Raw genomic sequence first — 21,924 nt, 5'->3', positions numbered from 1 at the left:
TGCCCCCTCTGTGTCTTTCTTCATTTGTAAAAATGGCTACAAGACTTAAACTGCTCCCTACCTGACAGGTGTGTTTTGAGGGCAGTGCTTTATAAACATCACAGCCTTAGAACCATGTGAAGCCAGAAAGGTCGGCCTATTGCTTCAAATCTTTCCTGGGAAAGACAAAAGAAGCTGTCTTCAGAGCTATACAGGCTATTGCTTTTGGTTTTGCCTCCCAACGAGCTTTCTGGAGAAGCTTCTTCAATGTCGATCACTCAGCAAGATTCAACCCTTAAGACCAGTAGACCTGGGTTTGAGTTTTCACTCTGTGATCTACTGTCTGAGTCGAAATGGACAAGTTCCTTTTATGTCTCTTAGCCTCTGTTTTCCTTATCTGGAAAATGGGGGGTTTGGCCTACACTAGTAATTAGCGAAGTCCTTTTCCAACCCTAAATTCTAAAATCCTATGAAAAAAGACTTTCTGAACACCCTCAGCTGTAGGAAAGGGCTACTTAGTTAGGCTTCCTACATAACCCTCAAGCCCCAGAAAACAAAGACTCCCAGGGAAGGATTTCAGGGCTCTGCAAATTGAGGGCATAACTCATGTGTTTGTTGAATTTGATGTTTTGTCAAATTTGGTATTAAAACTTTGAATTGACCCCTTGGCTTAATGATCTCTTTCTCTGTGTGTTTGTGTATGTGTGTGTGTGTGTGTATGTACGCTGTCCTCTCTCTTGCAGTGTGCTGTTTCGTAGTCCATAAGAGATGCCATGAATTTGTCACCTTCTCCTGCCCGGGTGCTGATAAGGGCCCAGCCTCTGATGTAAGTAACTGGACTTGCTAACCTCTTATTATACTCACTAGGGGCAATGAGTGAGAATAAAACTGAGAGAGTTTGTAAAAAATAAATGGAGAGAGGCTCTCTGCTCTTTATAGCGAGGGTCATCTTGTATGCGTGAGTCCCAAGACTGACAGTTCACTTTGGTTGGATCAAGAAAAGGCCTACTTTCTTTTTCCAGTTTACTTTGGTGTGTACTAGACAGCATAACAATGGAGAAGAGTTGACCTTGAAGTCAGGAAGACCTGGGTTCTAGCTCTACGTCTGACACACACTGGATGTTTGACCAAGCAACTCTCCTGAGCGAAGGTTCAGAGCAGGTGTTGATCTGCACTGGGAGGTGGAATTTCCTCATGCTGATAAAATATGGGACTGGATACCCCTTCCTACCTCTAGGAAAAATAGAAAGGTGCCCAGTGCTCCAAGCATTGTGGCTACAAAAATCTGATGGTGGTTCCAGGAGCTTATGAAGTGATTGGAGGACAAGATATGGGCACAAATAACTAATAATGTATGGTAAGTGGATAGGAGAGATGAGAGGAGATCAGGGAAGGAGGGATCACTTTTAGCTGGGGGGCTTGGGGAGGGCTTCATGGAAGAAGTGACTCCTGAGGAGGTCCTTGAAAAGGGGAAAAAGTAGAGTCTGTTCTTGGCTTGGGGGATAATGTGTGCGAATGAGCAGAATGAGAGAGGAAAAGACCAGTTCTAGAACCATCGAGTAGCTGGGTTCTGATAGAATACGAAATCTATGAAGGGAAATAGCAGGAAGGAAGGCTGAAAAGAAAGGTCTGAATTGGCTTATCAGGGGGCTTTGAATGCCAGGCAAACGAGTTTGTATCTTATGCCATAGGCAGTCAGGTGTTGAATAGAGAAGAGGAGGCTCACAAACTGAGGACTTTTGGGTAAAGAAGTGACTTGATCAGAGTTGTAGATTAGGAAAATGACTCTGACAGTAAGTGCCAAATGGCTGAGCCTGGGGGTGGGGGGCACAGGGAGGCAGGAGGTCCGCTTAGAAGGCTTGTTTCAATAATGTACCAGGGAGGTGATGAGGGCTTGAACAGATGGTATCAATTTTAAAAGGGAGGTATTTTGGGCTAAGTAGCTGCTGCAACTGATTTGGGTTGTGAAAATAAATGAGTTAACCTGTCTGAATCCTGCTGAATCCCACCAGTTTGGTGTATTTATTTGACTGTCCTGGAACTGTGATGGCTACTTTGCCTGCCCCTCCTGGAGCTCTTTATCAGGGAGCATACAGGGTTTTACCGTTACATCTCAGCAGTCATCTGAATAGCTCAGGGAGCTGGGAGAGCAAAGGTATTTTTTTAAATCTTGACGGTAGTTCATAGTTTAATTCAACAAATATTTATCTAAAATATGGTCTATTTGCAAGATCCTGTATGAGGTCTATAATTTACAAAACTCTTTTCCCCAATAGTCCCTTAATGTAGAGGTTGCCACATTTTTGTCTCCATCTTACAAAGGAAGAAACTGAGGGCCTAGAAATGGAAATACGATTAGGGCCACATATTTGACTAATGGCAAAATTGGAGGTAGTTTTCAAGCCTCAACTGCAAGTCCAATCAGTGGTAAGCTGGTAAACGTTTAACAACTTTCTGGGGAGGGGGTGGAGGGGTGGCAGGGAGGGAATCTACAGGACATACTTTTAAGTTTAACCTCTGTTACGAATGTTTTCTGCATCATGTTCTTAAGTCTAGACGATCAACAAAACAATAAAACAAGCTTCTAAGTCATTTAGCCTCTTGGGACTTTACTTCCCTTATATACAAAATGAGACTGGTCTAGATTCTGATAACTGTGATCTTTTCCAGTTCTGTAATACCTTACATTTATATAACATAATCAGGGTTAGAAAGCTTCCTTCCTCACGATGGTCAATCCTCTTGGAATTTGATGGTGTGATAGGAGATAGAGCACAGAACTTGGAGTCAGGAAAGGCATGAGTTCAAATGCCATGCTGTGGGATCCTTGGCAAGGTAATAAAATTTTCTTAATCTCAGTTTATTCATCTATAAAGTGGGGTTAACATATCCCTTGTTATGTTTTTTTTTTGTGGCAATCGAGGTTAAGTGACTTGCCCAGGATCACATAGCCAGTAAGTGTCCAAAGCTGCATTTGAACTCAGGTCCTCCTGACTCCAGGGCCAGTGTTCTATCCACTGGGCCACTTAGTTCCTCCCCATGTTGTTCTGAAGAATAAATGAGATAATGTATGTAAAGTGCTTTGTAAACTTTAAAATGTTATGTGGATGCTAATTGTTATTAACCAATCAATAAACATTCGTTAAGTATTTACTACGTGCCAGGCATTGTGCTAAGCCATGGGGATACAAAGAAAGCAAATGATAGTCCCTGATGTCAGGGAGGTAGCGATCTAATGGGGAAGACAATCTCTTCTTACTGTTATCATTGAATTCTGTGCTCCTTCCTCCATTATTATTTTGCTAACTTGTCCTATTACACCCTCTAGAAGACTGTGAGCTCTTTGAGAGCAGGGCTGGCTTTGTTTGTTTTAGTCTTTCTATACATCCCTAAGGCTGAGGATAGTGCTTGGCACCAATAGGTGCTTAATAAATACTTGTTGACTGCTTGTTGGTGATCATATGGAACACATAGCCTCCTCAGGATGCCAGAAGAGAACAAAGTACAAGCTGGCCCACAGCCCTCCTTCACCTGTTGGGGTTTGCATCTGTGCCCGCTAGATAATTTGCCTTTCCAGACTGGCTCTTCATTGGCCAATCAGGAAGCCTTATCTAATTGCCTGGCTAAGTTTCAGGTATTCCAATGAAGTCACTTGCTCCCTAACTTCCTCCTTCCCCCAACTAAGGGAAGGACAAGGAAATACTAACAGATGCAGTGTTCCCATCACCGTGGAAATAGAATGTAACACCACTCAAAGTACACTGAGCCAAGCCCATCTGGCAGAGAAGGTGAAGGAGTTATCCCCATTTTACAGATGGGGGAGCCAAGCCTCAAGGGCTGAGGTTCCATATCTTAGAAATACAGGTAACAGGCACACACGGGTAACAGATACCCAGCTATGCTGACTCGGCCCTGGATACTTTCCACTTTGCCTCACACTAAATAGCTGGCCTGGAAGACCTCATTTCTCTTTTCAAAGATGAAACATTTCTTGTCCATGTTTGTATCAGTAGTATTAGGCCTATCGCTCATGACCCAGTACCTGAAGATTCTTTCTCCCCAGTGCCTTTTGCAAATTGGAAAATTAAGCTTTGAGGAAGGCTTCCTGTGGAAATGACCTGCATTTATTTCCCTTTGATACAGACCCTATACTTTTGATAGCCCATTTCCTTCCTTTTATTTAGTCGTTTAACTATTATTTTATTAAGCGGCTCCCACATATAATTTACCTTAATAGACACTAGGCAAAATGAAAACGTAAATAAGAAATGCTATCCTTGCCCTCATGGAAGTCATATGAATAGTATAGTGCCCAGCACGCAGTAGGTATTTAATAATTGCTTTTTGAATGATTGATTATAGTCTGGCTCCATTGACCCAGTGTCTAATGATTTACCATTTATTTCATGTAGCTTCTCCTATATATAATTCACCCTAATTGATACTACGAGAGAGTTATCTGAGAGATGTAGTTCTTGGCCCTGTCCTAGCATAGTACAGTACCTGGGACTTAGTAGACACTTAACAAATGCTTATTTATTAATTGACTACAGCCTGTTGGAGAACATAAGGAAAGTTTGCAGATGAATGAATTAATGATGAAGTATTTATTCAATGCTTACTATGTACCAGGCCTTGTGCTAAGCTTTGGAGATGCAAACACAAGCAGGTGAGATAGTTCCTGCTCTCAAGGAGCTTATATTCTAATAGGGGCAGACAACATATAAAGGGAAAAAAGGAGTGAGAAGCCAGCTGTGGCATGCTGACTTAATGAATAGAGGCCTTGGAGTCAGGAACACCCGAGTTCAAATCCTGCCCTTGATGCTCGCTGTGTGACCTTTTATAAGTCATTTAGACTTTCTCAGCCTCAATTTCTTCGTCTGTGAAATGGGGATGATTGTAGCACCTACCTTACGAGGTTGCTGTGAGGATTCAAATCAGACAAGCAATGTAAAGCTCCTGGCAAACTTTGTCATTCTCTATAACGGCTGGCTGTCATCACCCCCGTCAAGATCATTCCAAATGGCTAGAGTGTGATGGGGGCTTCGTTCTGGGGAAAGATAAGGGCAGTTCTTCATTTGCTCGGAGCCCAGTGTCTAAGCTGAAAGTTCCCACTGGGACGGGATGAGTAGTATGAGGAAAATGGCCAGAGTGCCAGTGGCCTGCTCTGGAAATGACTAGATAAATATGATGTAAATTAAAATATAACAGGTACCTAAGAAGAATACAAATGCCGTAAGGTCATACGAAGGAGAGAATACTTCCATCTTGGGGAGGGAATAGGCAAAGAGATCAAAAAGTAGTTAGGATTTTAACTGAGCTAGGATGCCAGAAGGCAGAAATGGAAAGCGGGTAGTGTTCCAGACTCAGGAAGGAAGAGGAAACAAAGGTAAGGAAGCACTTTCAGGAAGTATGGTCTGGTCTGGTCTTAGCACACAGACTATATGAGGAGGGAGAAAAAAGGAAGAAAGCTAGATAAGTAGGTTGGAGTAAGATGGAGGACTTGGGCAATGTAATTTACATACCTAGCAATGCCATGGATGTCAAGAATGACCTTGACATTGTGAGTCATTTAGCTCATGGTGGAAAAGCCCTGAAATTTGGTCTCTAGTGGTGGGGCAGAGGAGGCAGAAGAACCTGGGAACCTTCTATGAAACAAGGAATCTTCTACTCATTAAGCCAGCTCAACTTCCCCATTGCCCCAGGGATAAGCAGGTATTCCAGGGTGGCCCAGGCACCAGACTCAAAATGCTCCAGCCAGAAAGGGGCCAAGAACACTGATTAAGGAATGTTGCTGTTTCAAGGGATCTTGGAATATAGAATTTCCTACCTGAAAGGGATAGTAGAACTCAGAACTCAGATTGTTAGAGATGGAAGAGATCTCGATATTAATAACAGGTTACATTTACAGAGCATTGTAAGGTTTGTACGGTGTTTTGCTGACGTTATTTCATTCGCGCTTCCCAATAACTTTTGGATATAAACAGTACAAAGATCGTTATTCCCATTTTATTGTTAAGAAAACTGAGGCTGGGAGAGGAACGATGACTTGACCAAGGTTTTATGGCTAATGTGCAGTAGAGCCAAGGTTTGATCTTGGTCTTCGTTCTGTTCTTTGTCATCCTCAGGACAGAGATGATTAGAGCTGGAAGGAGCCTTTGAGATCATCTTAGTCCAGCAATATGGGAGTATCCTATGGGAATTTTCTTGCACAATCTTGGCCATACAATCTTGCTGGCTTTTTTTTTTACCATGGAAACCAGATAATTTCAGGGATTGATCAAAAGTGTGGGGGTAGGGGAGCATAAAGAACAAAAAAGGAAAAGGGAGAAAAAATTTGGATTTTCAGAAATAATTGTCTGTTGACACAAAACAACATTAAAAATAGATATGGTGGGCAGACAAAAGGCTAAAGTTGAGACAAATGTTGTTAAATATATGTTTGATGATTAGCTAGAGTATAAAGCAGGAAGCTGAATGGCAGGTGTCTCCTGGGGACATGATCATGAGCTGGCTTGTGGGAAAGCTTTTTGAAGCCGTTCTTGGTGAGGTGGTGAACTTGGCTCCGGGGAACCCGCCTCCAGCCCCCTTCCTACACCTACAATCTGGCTGCAGATAATAGAAAGAGTTTCCTTTAACTCTCTAAGGAAGGAAGGCTCACAGCCTGCATCGGGAGGATTTTCATGCACAGTAGTTTTGTCACCTGTCTGGGTTCTTTAGCCTGACTGAAAGTCATCTTCTGATGCTTCATTATGGAGTTGGGTGAGCCAGGGTTATGGAAGGTAAGGCAGTAAGGTACAAGCTGTGGCCAGTCCTGCCAAGTAAGGACTTCTAATATGGTCCCAGGAGCAGATGTATGTCATCTGAGTGTTAGCCTAGCTGAATTCAGAGAGGCTCGTCGCCAGAAGGCCAGCCACCAGATGGTGGATTTTCTTTTTTTTGAGGGGTGGTGGAAGTGGTCCATGAACAAAGGCATGAATGGATGGCAAGCTTTATCTGCTGGAGGGTATACCTACTTGTCATGAATCATGGATCCTGGAAGTCAGCGTTCAGAGATTGGTCAGACACTTGCCAGGGAAGTTGTAGAAGGGATTGGATTTGATGACCTGTTGTTCCGGATGAGTCATTTCAGTCGTGTTCCACTCTCCGTGATCTCATTTGGGTTTTTCTTGGCAAAGATACTGGGGTGGTTTGCCATTTCCTTCTCCCACTCGTTTTATGGATGAAAAGACTGAGGCAAACGTGGTTAAGTGACTTGCCTAAGGTCACACAATTAGTAAGTGTCTGAGGCTAGGGTGCCACTCCATCCAAAATGCCACCTACCTGCCCTTAACTCTTAGACTCCACAATTAACTCCAAGATTCTACAATTCTATTGTCTTTGAAGATGGCAGGCTATTCTTGTTCAATGGTGCCAGAAGCAATCATTGAATTTTAGGATTGGAAAGAGCCTTGGAGATCATCTTTCCTAAGTCCTTGACATTAGAGATAAGGGAACTGATTCCAAGAGAGGAGTAGTGACTTGCCCAAGGTCACATAGATGGTGAGTGTCAGGGATAGGCCTTAGATCCAGGTCTCTGTCTCCAGACTCAATGCTCTTTCCACTACATCCCATCATTGCTCTGAATATTGCATCATGTTCAGATTCTTTACAGTGAAGCAGCTTTCACAATAGGAAGAATGGACCCTGTCCAGTTTTTCAATCATTATCAAGCAGTCTAGCGAATTTGAGTAAGATCGAGCAGGCATCAAGTTTTCATATCATTTACATATCCTGAGGGAAGTGTGAAGGCCCCCCATCTGCTCTCTGCAGGAGAGTGTTACTGGCAGGCGAGCCAATTAAAATCCACAAGGCTCTTTGGAGGGTCGTGGGTAGGTGGGCAGAAGTTGAGGGTCAGCTCATCTCTTCTGCCCCATGACCCTAGAAATTCATCTTACTACTAGAGTTTTTGTAGTAGAGTTTTATGCTCCATAAGGAACTTATTTATTTATTTATTTTTGGGTAGGGAAGTGTGGTAGGGTTATCAGGAGGAATAATAGGGGGAGAGGACACTCTTTGAATTGAATTGTCCTTTACCTATTTTGTTTTGCTTTTGCCACCAGTCCCTTGATTTTATTGATGTGGGGGGTTCCCAGTGAGGAATTCCCTCTACCAATATTTAGACACTGCAATTGGTAGCCTTGGAATAGGACACTAAGAGATTAAGTGACTTGCCCAAGGTCACACAGTCAGGATGTGGGACTTGAAGCCAGGTTTTCTGACCCTGAGGCCAGTACATCTTATTCATCACTTCCACCATCACTGTCACCTGACTTGACCCTTGTTCTCACCCTCTTCCTTTTTCTCCTTCTTTTTCTTCTTCTCCTCCCTCTCCTCTTTCCTTCAATACTTTGAAAAATCATCATGGGTACTCCACTTGCCAACAAAGATTGCAGCGCTCCCTACCTTTAGTAGATAATTCTTCTGAATTGCTGTAGTCCAAAAAAAATTTCCCCCTAAACTTCCATCCTTCTGGGGAGAAACCTTTCTGTATTAAGCCAGACTAGGTGTTTGATGACGACCACAAGATCTGTCTCTTATTGTCTTTATTTCTTGTTTGGGCCCACCTAAGATGGCATATTCAGCATTGGAGTCCCTCCACGCAGAGGCATGATGACAACTGCTGGCATGATGATTCTGAAGCCTTTGTATGTATGATCACATTTGATCCCCACAAAGCAGTAGGAAATAGCTAATATTTCTGGGAATTACAGCATAAATGATTCTTGTGTTGCTACTGTCATCATCTCTATCTCCACTGGCTATAAGGGCAGTCTTGCCATTTAGCCAGAATTAGAATAGTGAGTCTGAGGAGGCTAAGCTAGCAAGAAAGGTCTTTTAATCTAAGACAGTTAATTACCTTCATGCTCTTAGGGAAGAAAAAAGCTCAATCAGGGGTCAACCTCTTTGCAGAAGTGACATGCCTTGTCTTCATTTATTCGCTTCCTCTTGGGTAGGGATGAGGCAAACGGGCAAGTCTGTATGCGTTGTTGTTTGTCCTTATTTCTCAAAGAGGACCGTGACATTGGGAAAGTGATCTCATGACTTGCAAGTGGATTGGATTTAAGTAAGGCAGGACTGTGCAAAGTGACCAGCCTCACCTTCTCCTCCAGAGCCATCTGGGTCCAATGGCCAGACACAGATCAGGATGACTGGAGATGGCCCCAATGCAGTGGGAGGTGTTGGCCTTTTTAAACTCTCTTTTCCAGGTCTCAGTTTGTTAGAGGCAATGCCCATTCAGGCTAGGTAAGAATGAGGCAAAGAATGGCCTCTTTTACCTAGTCAAAAAATAAAAATCAGTCTGGGGGGAAATGCCCTCAAGGTTTCTGGCCAAAACAGAAACAATTGTTATTTATACTTACTCAGAATTGTGAGAGCCCAAACAATGACCAAATGAGGCTTGGGCTGGGACCAATTGTTAGTCAATCAGTGAGAACCATAGTGCCCCTGGACCCCATGGCTCCAGAGGACAGAGTGAGGCTGGTGACTTTGCACAGCCCTGCCTCACTTAAATCCAATCCAATTGCAACTCATGACATCACCTTCCTGATGTCATGGTCCTCTTTCAGAATGAAGGGCAATCAACAATCTGTGAATATCAGTAGCTGCCCCACTGGGCACCCAACTGGGCAGTTCCAGTTGGGCAACACAGCTCCTTCCCTCCTTCCCTCTCTTCCTTCCTTCCCTCTCTTCCTTCCTTCCCTCTCTTCCTTCCTTCCCTCTCTCCTTCCTTCCCTCTCTTCCTTCCTTCTCTCTCTTCCTTCCTTCTTTCCTCTCCTTCCTTCCTTCCCTCCTCTGCCTCCTCTCCTTCTGCCCACATAGGGAATTATACCCTTACCTGCAGATTCTCTGCCCAAAGGAATATAAATTTTGATTCTTGAAACCTAGCAAGGTATCTTGGGGTTTACAAGCTAGATTTCTTTTTTAAGGACCATGCCTTAAACCAGGGCTGTCCAACCTTAGGTTTTTATTGAAACAATAGACAATATATTTTGATTTGCCATTTTAGTGAGAGCTCTGCCGCAGCTCAGCTTTGTTTACTAAAACATTTATGTAAATTTCTGTGCTTGTAGGTGGGCCACATAAATCACACTGCGGGCTGCCTGTGGCCCATGAGTTGCATTTTGGACAGCCCTGCCTTAAACACAAATGCAATGAGGCAGGGGAATGGTAAAGGACTGTGAAGCTGGAGGGAGGAGGGAGCATTTAGCTTGCCTGTCTATACTTACTAACAAAGGCAAAATTGTCAGCAGAGGCATGTGAAGGTTCACCTTTGAGAAATTCTTCCCAAGCCTTGAATTTTTCAATAGAGCCAATGGACAGTCAAGAGGAGGGGGAAATATCAGTATGGAAGGGTAGGCCTGGAACGTAGAAAATAGGATGTCAGTATTGGAAGGTCCCTTAAAGACCATGTAATCCATCCTCCACTTTAAGTGAGGACAGTGAGGAACGAAAGAAGGAAACATATTGTCTACCATGTGTCTGACACTGTGCTGGGCACTTTATAAACATTATCTCATTTGAACTTCACAACAACCCTGGAAGGTCGGTCTCATGGTTATCCCATTATACTGGGAGTTATTATTATCCCCATTTTACTGGAGGAAACTATGGCAAACAGAAGTCAAGTGGCTTGCCCAAGGTCACAAAGCTAGTAACTGTGAGACAGGATTAGAACTCAGATCTCCCAGACCTGGTGCTCTATCCACTGCACCACCTAGATGCATTCACAACATCGCAGTGAGGCCAAAAGAAATGAAATGATTTTCGCAAGGTCACATGAGTTAGTAGTAAAATTGGGGATCAGACACCAGGTCTTTGGAGCTTTGGAGTCCTACTCCTCTACATTGAACTGACTCCCTTCTCCAACCCTTCCAGATGAGTGAAATACCAGAATGCCAAGCAAGAATGTGAGCAGTCCTTTCTACAGGTTTTAAAGAATTCAGGAGCTGTCTGATTAAGATGATTTAGTTACAATCTTCTCTAGAGACAGGAGATTAGATTAGATGACCACTCAGTGATTCTTCCAGGCTAAGACTTTTATGGGCTCTCCTAAACTGGCACTTAACACAGACACCCACAGAACCAACCTTCATGCTGAATGGAAGGAAGTAATCAAAGTATTAGTCACCTCATAAATGGAATGGAGTGTCCATCAGCAGTAATGACGCACACACAGAGTAGCCTTACAGCTTCTGGAGGAGGAAAGTCATTTATTTTGATTTCTATAGTGCTTTTCTCCGACTGGATTAGAACACCTTAGGGAGAGGCTGCATGACTTAGTACAAGAAAACTCAACTGGCCTTCAGAAAGCCTGGGGTTCAGGCCTGGTTCTGCCATTAATTAGCTTTATGACTTTGGGAGAGTCACTTCACCTCTAGGACCCAGTTTCTTCATCTGAAAAATAAAGACCTCTAAGGACCCTTCCAACAATGTCTGTCTTTATTCCAAGAGTTCTTTTGATTCTCACCTTCCTCTCTGTATTCTAAAATCCCTTCTAGCTCGAGCATTCTTTGTTCTAATATTCGGAGTCCTGAAGGATCCTTCCAACCCTCAAATTCTGCAACCCAGCCTTTGCCCTGGATGAATTATGGCTGGTAACTAGCTCAGGCTGAGGTTGCAGTTTCTGGTTAGTCATATTTTTCTGTTCTTTTCCCTGACCTCCCCTAGCACAACAGCGTTGCTAGGCAATTCTGCCCACTGCCCTCTCTATGGCTCAGTGGCCAATTAGTACAGGCTATCTTTGTTGACCATTTCATTAATTTTTTATTACTAGGAAAAGCATGAATGAAAATTGTCGAATGGGTGTTTAAGTATAATTTTTAAATTAAAAGTTGATAGGTTGTGGGTTTAAATTTCAGTCAGGAGAAAGTGAATTGGTGCATGGTATTCTAACTACTATTTCTTACTACCGTGGAAATAAATACTTGTAATTATTTATTAATTCTAATTAAAATTCAATTACTATTTGGCAAAAATCCTAAATTAGCTTGCCAGGTAAAGAAAGTGATTCACTTATAGACATTTTTCTGGCTTTCTAGACTGAATAATGTACACAATCTTATCGATTGGAACTGGAAAGGAATGCCCCACAAGATGCTCTCAGGAGGTCCCTAGCCAGCAGGACTTAGGGTCAGTTTTCATTACACATATGTTCCTGTAGTGATTTATCCCAACCTTAGGCAAACTTTCATTTTTATCTCCATGGCTCATAAATGGACAGTACTCCAATCATATCTATGATCTTCACAAATGTGCACATTCCCTTGGCCCATGTCTCTCCCTTCTAGATTGATCTATCTAAAAATATATGTATACATACATGAAATAAACTAGTGACTGTGAATGTTTACATGCATTTGTACAAACACACATATATACATGCATATACACATGCACAGACATGTGTGTGTGTGTATTTTCCCATTAGGAGCCTATCCAAAGTACTGAGGATTCTTCTCAACTACTCTTGACATGATGAGGTTCTCCACTGGTTATATGTCACTCTTGCTGTAACACTAGTCCATCTTCTCACAAAGACTAGAAAAAATTTTCCCAGAGATCTTCACTCTCTCTGAAAACATAAAGAAATGACTAAGGCCCTTCCCCTGCCACCCTGCCTCCTTTTGACTGCCATAGCCACATGGAAATCAAATGGAAACCCATACAGGCCTAAAACTCACAAGGAGATAAAGGAAAGATACTGAACCTGTAGTCTACTGCCCCTCTATGGAGAAGAGAAAAGGGCATTCCATCCTGCAGTTAGTATCCAAAAATGCCTCAGTAAGCTACAACCTTGGACTGAATCTAATAAAATGAAATTTACTAGAAATTAATATGAAGTCACAGGATTATAGAGTTAGAGATAGAAGATACCTCAGAGGTTATATTGTCCAGCTTATCCATTTTATAATTAGAAACCTGAGAGGCAGAAGGAAGGAAACAAGCATTTATTAACCACCTCCTATGTACAAAGCACTGTGCCAAGTGCTTTACAAATGTTATCTTCTTTGGTCCTCCCCACAACCTTGAGAAGTAGGTGTTGGTATTATCCCCATTTTACAGTTGAGTTAGACAAAGGTGAAATGACTTGCCCAGGGTCACACAGCTAGTGTGTGAGGCTGGATGTAAACTCAGGTCTTCCTGACTCCAGGCCCAGCGCTTTATCCACTGTGCCAACCAGAGAGAGGTTAAGTGACTTGTCCAAAGTTGTACAGATCTTAAAGAGGTAGAGCTGGGATTTAAATCTGGATTCTTTGATTCTGAATCCATTAGTTTTTCTACCTGAATCAAAAAGACAAATAGCCTGACAACTGCAGGATGATTGAGGCATGGCCAGATGAGAGTTTTATTGAAAAACACATGGGAGTTTTGGTGGGCTGAAGTTCAAAGTCAGTGAGCAAAACAACGTGGTAGCCAAGGAAGCAAATATGATCTTAGATGTATTACTGTAAGCATTGAATACAGCGAGGGAAATGATCATTATAGTTTAGTCTGTCTTTGATCAGACCACTTCTCCGGCATCATGTTCTGTTGTGGGGGCCACATTTTAAGAAAGACATTGATAAGCTGGAGACTGTCCAGAGAAGTGTGACCAGGATGGTGAGAAGCCTTGAGCATATGCTATATAATGACTACCTGAAGGAACTGGAAATGTCTAGCTTGAAGAAGGGAAGATTGAGGGTGAGGATGAGTGCAGGCATAGTATCTGTCTTTACATATTTGAAAGGATTTTCATGTTATAAAAGAGATCAGACTTGTTCTGTTTCACTCTAAAAGGTAGAAATAAGAGTTGTAGATGGAAGCTGGAGAGAGGCAGATTTTGGCTTGATGTTAAAAAATTCTCCTGACAGTTACACCTGGCTCAAAGTGGAATTGGCTACCTTGTGGGGTAGTGAGTTTTCTAGGTGAAGCCTGGATGATCACGTTTTAGGGGTGTTGGAGGTGGATTATTATGGCGGTCATGGTTTGGATGGATGGCCCTTGAACTTCCTTCCAGATCTATGAATATCTGTCACCAGGACCAGTAGATTCTGAAGTTACTTCTTTAATAAGGCTATCTGCAATCACATTTTGGAAGCATGCGTAAGGGAATATGACCCTATCCCATTAGTGTACATTTCCATGTACCCAGTTTCCTGACTTCTTGACCATTGTTCTTTCCAGTACCCAGCCTTCTTTAGTTTGTACCTTAGGGTTCGTTCATATATTCAGTAATTATAAACTGGAATGAACCATGAGCTATCTATATTGCTGTAGGTAGGAAGAGGTGAGGGATAGAGCTGATGAGAAAATGGGGGGAAAGTTTTGTAATTGGGGGTCTTTGGAGGACAGATCTCTTCTTTTGGAAATCCCTGGCCCAAGGCAAACATCAGGAATCGTGGAATCAGAAGGGGAAGGGGCCTTAGGTCGTAATGCATAGACTTTTCGTGCGATAAGAGACTGGAACTGGAGGAGCCCTTAGACTGTAGAATGTGATTTCTAGAAAGTCTTTAGACATATCTAGTCCAATAATCTTGTTTTATTTTTAATTTATGGAATAAAACAAGCATTTCCATAATATGGTATAATAAAAAGGATGATTATACATCAAACTGCAACTCTATCATGTACAACTTGCTATTCCTTTCAAATATATAATAAAGTTATCATGGAAATTACTTTTTCCTCTTTTTTCTCCCCCCCCCCCATCCTAGAGATGGCTACCATTAGACACAGATAAGCATACCCACGTATATGTATATATACACATGTATGTATGTATGTATGTAAAACTATTCTATGCATCTACGTATCAGTTCTTTCTCTGGATGCAGGTGGTGTCTTCCTTTATATGTCCTTTAAAGTTAATTTGAATATTTATAATAGTCAAAATGACTTAGTCACTCAAAGTCATTCTTAAAACAATATTGCTGTTACTGTATACAATGTTCTCTTGGAAGAATTTTATGAAAAAGGACACAGACTCAAAGAACTTAAGAGGTAATGAGGTATAGTGGAAAGCGTCCCAGCTCTCAAGTAGGAGGACATGAATTCCAATCTTGATTCCCTAAGTACCCACCTGACTGGGTTGGCCCCTTAATGTCCCAGTTTCCTCATTTGTCACATGAGAGGGCAGGACTAGATGACCTCTAAATTCCCTTCCAACTTTGGACTGTGGATCTCTAGTGACTCACCTGTGGTCAAGTGGGGAAATATACCTTGCAAACCAAGGGTTCTTAACCATGTTTTTTGCCTGCGTCATAGACCCTTTTGGCAATCTGCTGAAACCTGCTTCCCCTTTGTGAAAAAATGTTTTTACATGTGTATGATAAAATGAATAAGATTACAAAGATTCAGAGTCAGGTAAGTAGCACATGGATAGACCACTGGGTCTGAAGTTAGGAAGACCTGAGTTCAAATCCAGCCTCAGACACTTACTAGCTGTGTGACCTTGTGAGAGTTATTTCATCTCTGTTTAACCTCAGTTCCCTCGATGGTGAAATGCGGACATTAATAGAGCCTATCTTCCAGGGTTGTTATGAGCATATAAAGGTATAAAATTTGCCGACTACAGTGGGTGGCCCATGGACACTCTATAAATGTCAGCCGTTCTCATTGCTGTCATCACCGTCATCATTTTTGTTTTATTGTTGTATGTGGATGTATGTGTTGTATGTGTATGTGTTCAGTTGTTTCAGTTGGGTCCGACTCTTCGTGACCTCAGCAAAGATACTGGAGCGGTTTGCCATTTCCTTCTCCAGCTGATCTTACAGATGAGGAAACTGAGGCAAATAGGGTAAAGGGACTTGCCCAGGGTCATATAGCTAGTAAGTGTCTAAGAATAGATTTGAACTGAGAAAGATGAGTCTTCTTGATTCTATACGCTGTGCCACCCAGCTGTTCAGTGTATTCTATTAGCACATACTATTATGTACTATATACAAAAGAAACTAATTATATTGGAAATAGTTATTGAAATATATTTGAAAAAACCCAAGTTTATGAGTGCCCCGTTAAGAATCTCTGCTATAATTTTTCACATACTTGATCTTTTTAATTCCTTCACCACCGGCCTGTTGTAACGGCTCGATGAAGATTTAAAATGATCCTGGACAGCGATGTGCCAGTTTTGGTGGGTACTGTTAAACCAGGGTGGTGTCACATGAGGACTGCAGCTGTGACTTCAGACTGTCATCTGAAGGCCAACCTTCAACCAAATTTGCGGAAGTTCGTCATGAGGCTGTCCTCGGGGTAATGGCCACACTCTAAAGCCTTCGGTGTCGTGGGGTTTGTGATCTGCATCAGTGGACAGAGAGTGCCCACACCAGCAGCAAAATCACAGATTCTACAGGTATTGAAGCTAGCGTGGTTGTTGTTATTACTGGCTGGAGAGGAACAAGCTGGTTTTTTTTTGGCAAGTCTTTTCATGAAAGCTGTCCTACTCTTGGCCGATGTCCTTCTAAATATAAAGGGAACTTGTTAGATGTTGCTACTGTTTCCACTTTGTGCTTGGTCCCACCACCTATACACATGCATGTGCCCATCCACCCATGTAGACGCAACTGGGACAATAGCACTTCTGTATTGCTCTAGCTGTGGAACCAGATACCTCCCGTTACTTGGGGCCTTTGTAAGCTGATTGGTGGTTTGTTGTGATAAGAGAGTGTGCTGGTTGAGGAAGTAGTCTTGTCTCTTGAGTCTCTTGTCTCTATCTATGTTAAACCTCAGCATTAGATAGATGGCACAGTGGAAGAGCCTTGGACCTAGAATCAGGAAAATGTGACGTCAGATCCAGTCTCAGACACTTATTAGCTGAGTGACCTTGGGCAAGTCAATTAAATTTTGTCTGCCTCAGTTTTCTCATCTGTGAAATGAGGTTAATAATGGCCCTTACCTCACATGATTGTTGTGAGGCTCAAATGAGATAGTATGTGTAAAGTATTTTGGAAACCTTAAAGCTCTGTATAAAATGCTACATTTGATGGTTCAAAAGCTGGAATGTGGATTGCCAGTAGAGTCTCCGTGTGAGCGAGTAATGTTAGTAATTAGGGAAGTGTGGAAATCTGTAACTGATGGACTGTTTTCTTGGTGAAATGCTTTTTACTTTCCAAAGGATTTTCATGTAAATAGGAGAATTTCAGATTTGAAAGGAGTCTTAACCATCATCATCTGGTTGAGTCCCAGGAAACCAAGGCAGGGATAGGAATGGAAGCCAGGTCTTCTCAAAGTCCTATGCAGCACATTAAAGGCAAACGCCGTCCTTTACTCCCCTCTCCATCATGCACTCCTGAGCGAGTTCTCTCCTGCATTTACATTGTGTGCAATGTCTGGATGTCTCTCCTTCCTTCTCTCTGCCCTTCCCACCCATAACCTGCCCCTGACCAGGGCTCATTTCATCCTCTTAGATAATTTGTACCACACAGTGCCTAATGTCTTTCTGCATTTTTTTGCACACGTAGAGATAGGGACACAGGTTCAAAGATAGAGATACAAAGACAGAGACACACCTGGAGAAAGGGAAATATGTCCAGAGCTAGGGACACAGACATAGATACACAGAGAGATAAATAGCCCCTCTTAGAGACACTCAAATGCAGATAGAAACAGAGACAGGAACACATGCTCAAACAGAGGCCTACAGAGAGGCAGATAGATATATATGCCTGGAAACAAGATGTGTAGGGAAGAAGATGAGACAGACATATGGCAGAAACAGAGATCGACTTAGAGACATAGACAGAAATGGAAAGACACATAGATACAAAGCATGGAGCACAGAAATTGGGACATACTTTTTTTGTTCAATTCATTTCAATTTGGCAAAAATTTCTCAAAGCACTTTTTGTGTGCTAAGTTCTATTTGAAGCATGGGTGGAGATTTGGAGTTTAGGGAAGATGTGGTACTTGTTCAGTGAAGCTTATGTTCTAATAAGGGATAGGACACATACACAAATAATTATAATGCAAAATAATGATAATTTACATGCAGTTCCCTTAGGAACTTGTTAAGGAACAAGCATGGGGCACAGGTAGTTAAAGAATTATTATCTCATTTTGTGGGTAAGCAAATTGGGGTTCAGAAAGGTTAATTAACTTTTTATCATTACATAGCAAATTAGATCTAGGACTTGACCTCAAGGCTTCTGACTCTAAGACCACTGTTTTTTCAATAACACAATGAGGGAAAGAATAAATGAAGTCTAAGTTGGTTCTGAGAAAAAAAGCCTTTTATTATTATATGAAGGGATTAAGGAAACCTTTCTGATAGAAATGGCATTTGATCGTGGGTAGATCAAGGGTAGTAATTCGGTGGGCAGATAGGGAGGAATGAAGGTACTCCTAATTTAGGGCATGAGGAAAGGTATGGAAATCAAAAAGTCTAGGGTTTGTATGGAAAGGAGGGAAGAATCCTGTTTGTTAGGGCCATGTTGAGAACAGTGACTTGAGATGGCTGGATAGGATAATGTTCGATATGAGGGCTTCAAATGACCTGCTGAGAAGTAGCCACTTTACTCAGTTGGCATTAGGGAACCAGTACAAGGTTTTGAGCAAAGGATCTATGGGTCAAGAAGATTTGTCTTGCATTGTTATCAAGGATCGATTGGAACAGTAAAGGCAAGAAAAGCCATCTGGAGGCTACTGACAGTAGTTTAGATGAGGAAAAAGAAGAGCCTGACTAGGGTTATTACAGCGGCAGTATAGAGAAAAGGATGAGTGGGACAAATGTGGCAGAATGAGCAACAAACAGGACTGGGTACCTGGGATTGGAGAGGTGAGAGATAGAAGGAAGAGTCAAAGCTAACGCCAAGATTTCCAGCATGGGAATCAAGGTGAATGATGGTGCCATTGACCCCAATTTGTTTTCACAGCTGCATCTGACCTCTGCCAGAGGCAGAGCTTGCACTAAAATCTTCTTTGCCTCATTCCTTCTCTGATGGTTTTTTTTATGCTATGTGCCTAATTAATGAAAGTCTGCTACTCACCTTGCTTTATATAGCTCTGCCTGGTGTAACATGGAGTCAGTCTACAGCCTAACTAGAACCTTGTATGTTTTAAATATCTAACTCAACACTTCAAATCATGGTACCTAGACAACTTTTGAAGACTGTAGTTCAAAGACTTTGCAGTATTGTAGGTCTTTCAAGAGCTTGTGTTTAACTGGCTTAGCCTTTGAAATCTGCAGTTACGTTAACACCACAATGAAGTATCAGAAGACACACATGTGTATACATACACATTCACATATATATGTATACATACAATTATATATATGTGTGTTTATATATATATATATACGTATGTGTATGTAGGTATGTATGAATTATTTAAATCCTGAAGAGACTTTTGAAATGATCTAAACCAGAGTTGGCAAACACACAGCCTCTGCAACACTCTCAAGTGCAGCTAGAACCAGATTAACACGTAATTGGGAAGTTTTTTACAAAATAAATAAAAACACAAAAGAACATAGATAATGTTAATATGTAGTTTTCAAAGTGACCATGTAGCCCGCAGAGGTCCTTATGTATGATTTAGTGGCCCCTGTTTCTATTTGAGTTTGATACCACTGATCTAAGCCAGCCCTCTCATTTTACATGTGAGGAAACTGAGGCATGAAAAGGAGGAATAACTTGCTCAAATTTATAATTAGTAAGTAGCAGAGCTGCGATTCAAACCCAGGTCCTTGGACTGCAAATCCAGTTCTCTTAGTTAAAAATTATACCTTATGCTTTAACATTAGATACTAAATGGTCTCTTTGTCCACTATTAATGCAAGCCAGAAACTTTTTGGCAGGCAGTTGTTGGCAAGTAATTCATCTTTATACCAACTCGTAAATATTGTTTTAAGCCAACATACACAAATCAATGAAATATGTTGTCTGCTTTATGAAAAATGAATAAGTAAAATAAAATGCCAGAACATAGTGCTCCCTTGGTAACTTTTCCTGGTTTGAATACAACTGTCAGAAGAATCCTTTTGTCTTGTCCATCATCTCCTACCCAGAGTGGCTGTAATCATTTGTATTTTCCATGTAGCATAAATAAAAACAGAAGAAACCTAAACTCCTTTGGATTAGGTCAGATCATTCTAATGTAAGTAGCTGGACAGTGTCCAGGGTAGGGAGACTTCTGTATAGTGGAAAGAACATAGGATTTGGAGTTAGAAGACCTATATTCTAGGAGAGGCATGTCCTTGGAGTCAAGAGATACCCAGATTTGAATTCTGATTTGGACATTTCTTTGTTACCAGCATCAAGAGTTTACTGGCAATAGTTCAGAGATTAGAGATTAGGATTTGTAACCACGGACAAATCTTTTAACCTGTGTGAGCCTCAGTTTTCTCTCCTGTAAAGTGAGGCTTTCATTTTTTAAAATAAATACCCCTAGTACATACCTCATAGGATTATTTTAAGGATTAGTCAAGAGAATACATACTGTATTCCAACTCTTGGACAACCTTAAAGTGATATATAAATGTCAGTTATTAGTACTTGGTAGTATTTGGCTCTGGGGTTGCCACAATAATCTTTGGTGGCATTTCTCTGAGCTTCAGTTTTCTCTCTTAGCAGTTAGTTGGATGAGGAAATGTCTAATATCCCTTTCAACTTGAACATTCTATTATTCTGAGATTCTATATGAGGATGACACCACTGTTTTCCTACCTGTTGATCCATTTTTGAGTCATCTACCTTTTTCCTGCAGTAAGTGATCTTTCTTACTCCTGTGCTACCTTCTCAAATACCTTAGGACCTGTGGCTACGTGCGCTAATGTATGGCAGGGCTCTGATCTGTGTTTCAGAGGAAATTGCTTCTTCTGTCACTAGCTCTCCCTGTCATGAAAGCTCTAATGAAGAGATCAGTACCTTTGCTGATCCATTGGCTCTGACATCCAACCATGAAGGCTTCCCTAGGGAAATGAGGACTAGGTCAGGCCAGAAAACAGAAATACCTTTATACACTAATAATAAAGATTTTTTTTAAATGGATGAGGATGATAACTCATCTTAGTCATGTGATAGTCTCCTTTAACATGCAGAAAATGTGCCAAGAGGTGGAAACAAGCCCTGCAAGCTTTTTTGGATCATTAACTTAAATGGAGCTATCCTTGGTTCTGACATTACTCCAGTTTGGGCTTACTCTCAGACCATCTACTTCTAACTTACTTGACTAGCCTGTTGCCTGTCACTGTTTATAGTCTTCAGCTTTGCTGACATTTTCTGGTATTTTACCTTCCTTGGACGTTGCTTTACTTATCTCATGCACTATTTCTCTCTCTCCACTCCTCTCCTGGAATACGTATGTGTGTGTGTGTGTGTGTGTGTGTGTGTGTGTGTGTGTGTAATATGTTATATATGAGTATATCTGTGTGTGTATCTATCTAGATACACATACATATATCCACACACACATACGTTGTTTTCACCAGTAGAATGTAAGCTCCTTGAAGAAAGGGACTGTTTGATTTTTGTCTTCACCCCCCCCCCCCCCCACATAAAACATGCCTGGCACATAGTGAGCACTTACTTAAGAAATGCTTGTTGATTTCATTTTTGATTGATTTTCATCTCTAGGACCAGCTTTCAGGGAGATTCATTACCCAATTAGTTGAAGGGTAATGAATACTTCAGGAATGATTCCCCAAGACTACTGTAGTTCCTGGAGTTTGTAAACAATCTTAAGTCAGGACTAGATATTCTAGATATAGGAGGCAGCTCCTGGGACAGCCAGCCCCATCTTTGTGGTTTCTTATGTCTTAACTTGGGAATGTCTTCTGCTTTTCATCACTTGTTCCCTTCTTTGTACTTACTCAACTCGAGTGGCACACTTGAACTCAAGAATACTGGCTTGAAACAAAAATATCTTGCTACGGGCACTGAAGATACTTTACTTATAAACATTTACAGGTTCGACAATCTCAGATAC

The 21,924-nt window shown here is 41.6% G+C and overlaps 1 protein-coding gene across 1 annotated transcript in view; it reads left to right on the top strand.

The window, feature by feature from the left end:
- PRKCB (protein kinase C beta) overlaps positions 1-21,924 on the top strand; it is a 646,949-nt gene that overhangs the window by 233,045 nt on the left and 391,980 nt on the right. Inside the window, 1 exon segment of the mRNA XM_036739147.1 lies at positions 723-805. Coding sequence (XP_036595042.1) covers positions 723-805 — 83 coding nt within the window.

Source organism: Trichosurus vulpecula, chromosome 9 (genome assembly GCF_011100635.1).
Source record: "Trichosurus vulpecula isolate mTriVul1 chromosome 9, mTriVul1.pri, whole genome shotgun sequence".
Lineage (NCBI taxonomy): Eukaryota > Metazoa > Chordata > Mammalia > Diprotodontia > Phalangeridae > Trichosurus > Trichosurus vulpecula.
Note: the sequence above shows the minus strand (reverse complement) of the source record. Positions and strands in the feature narration are given on the sequence as shown.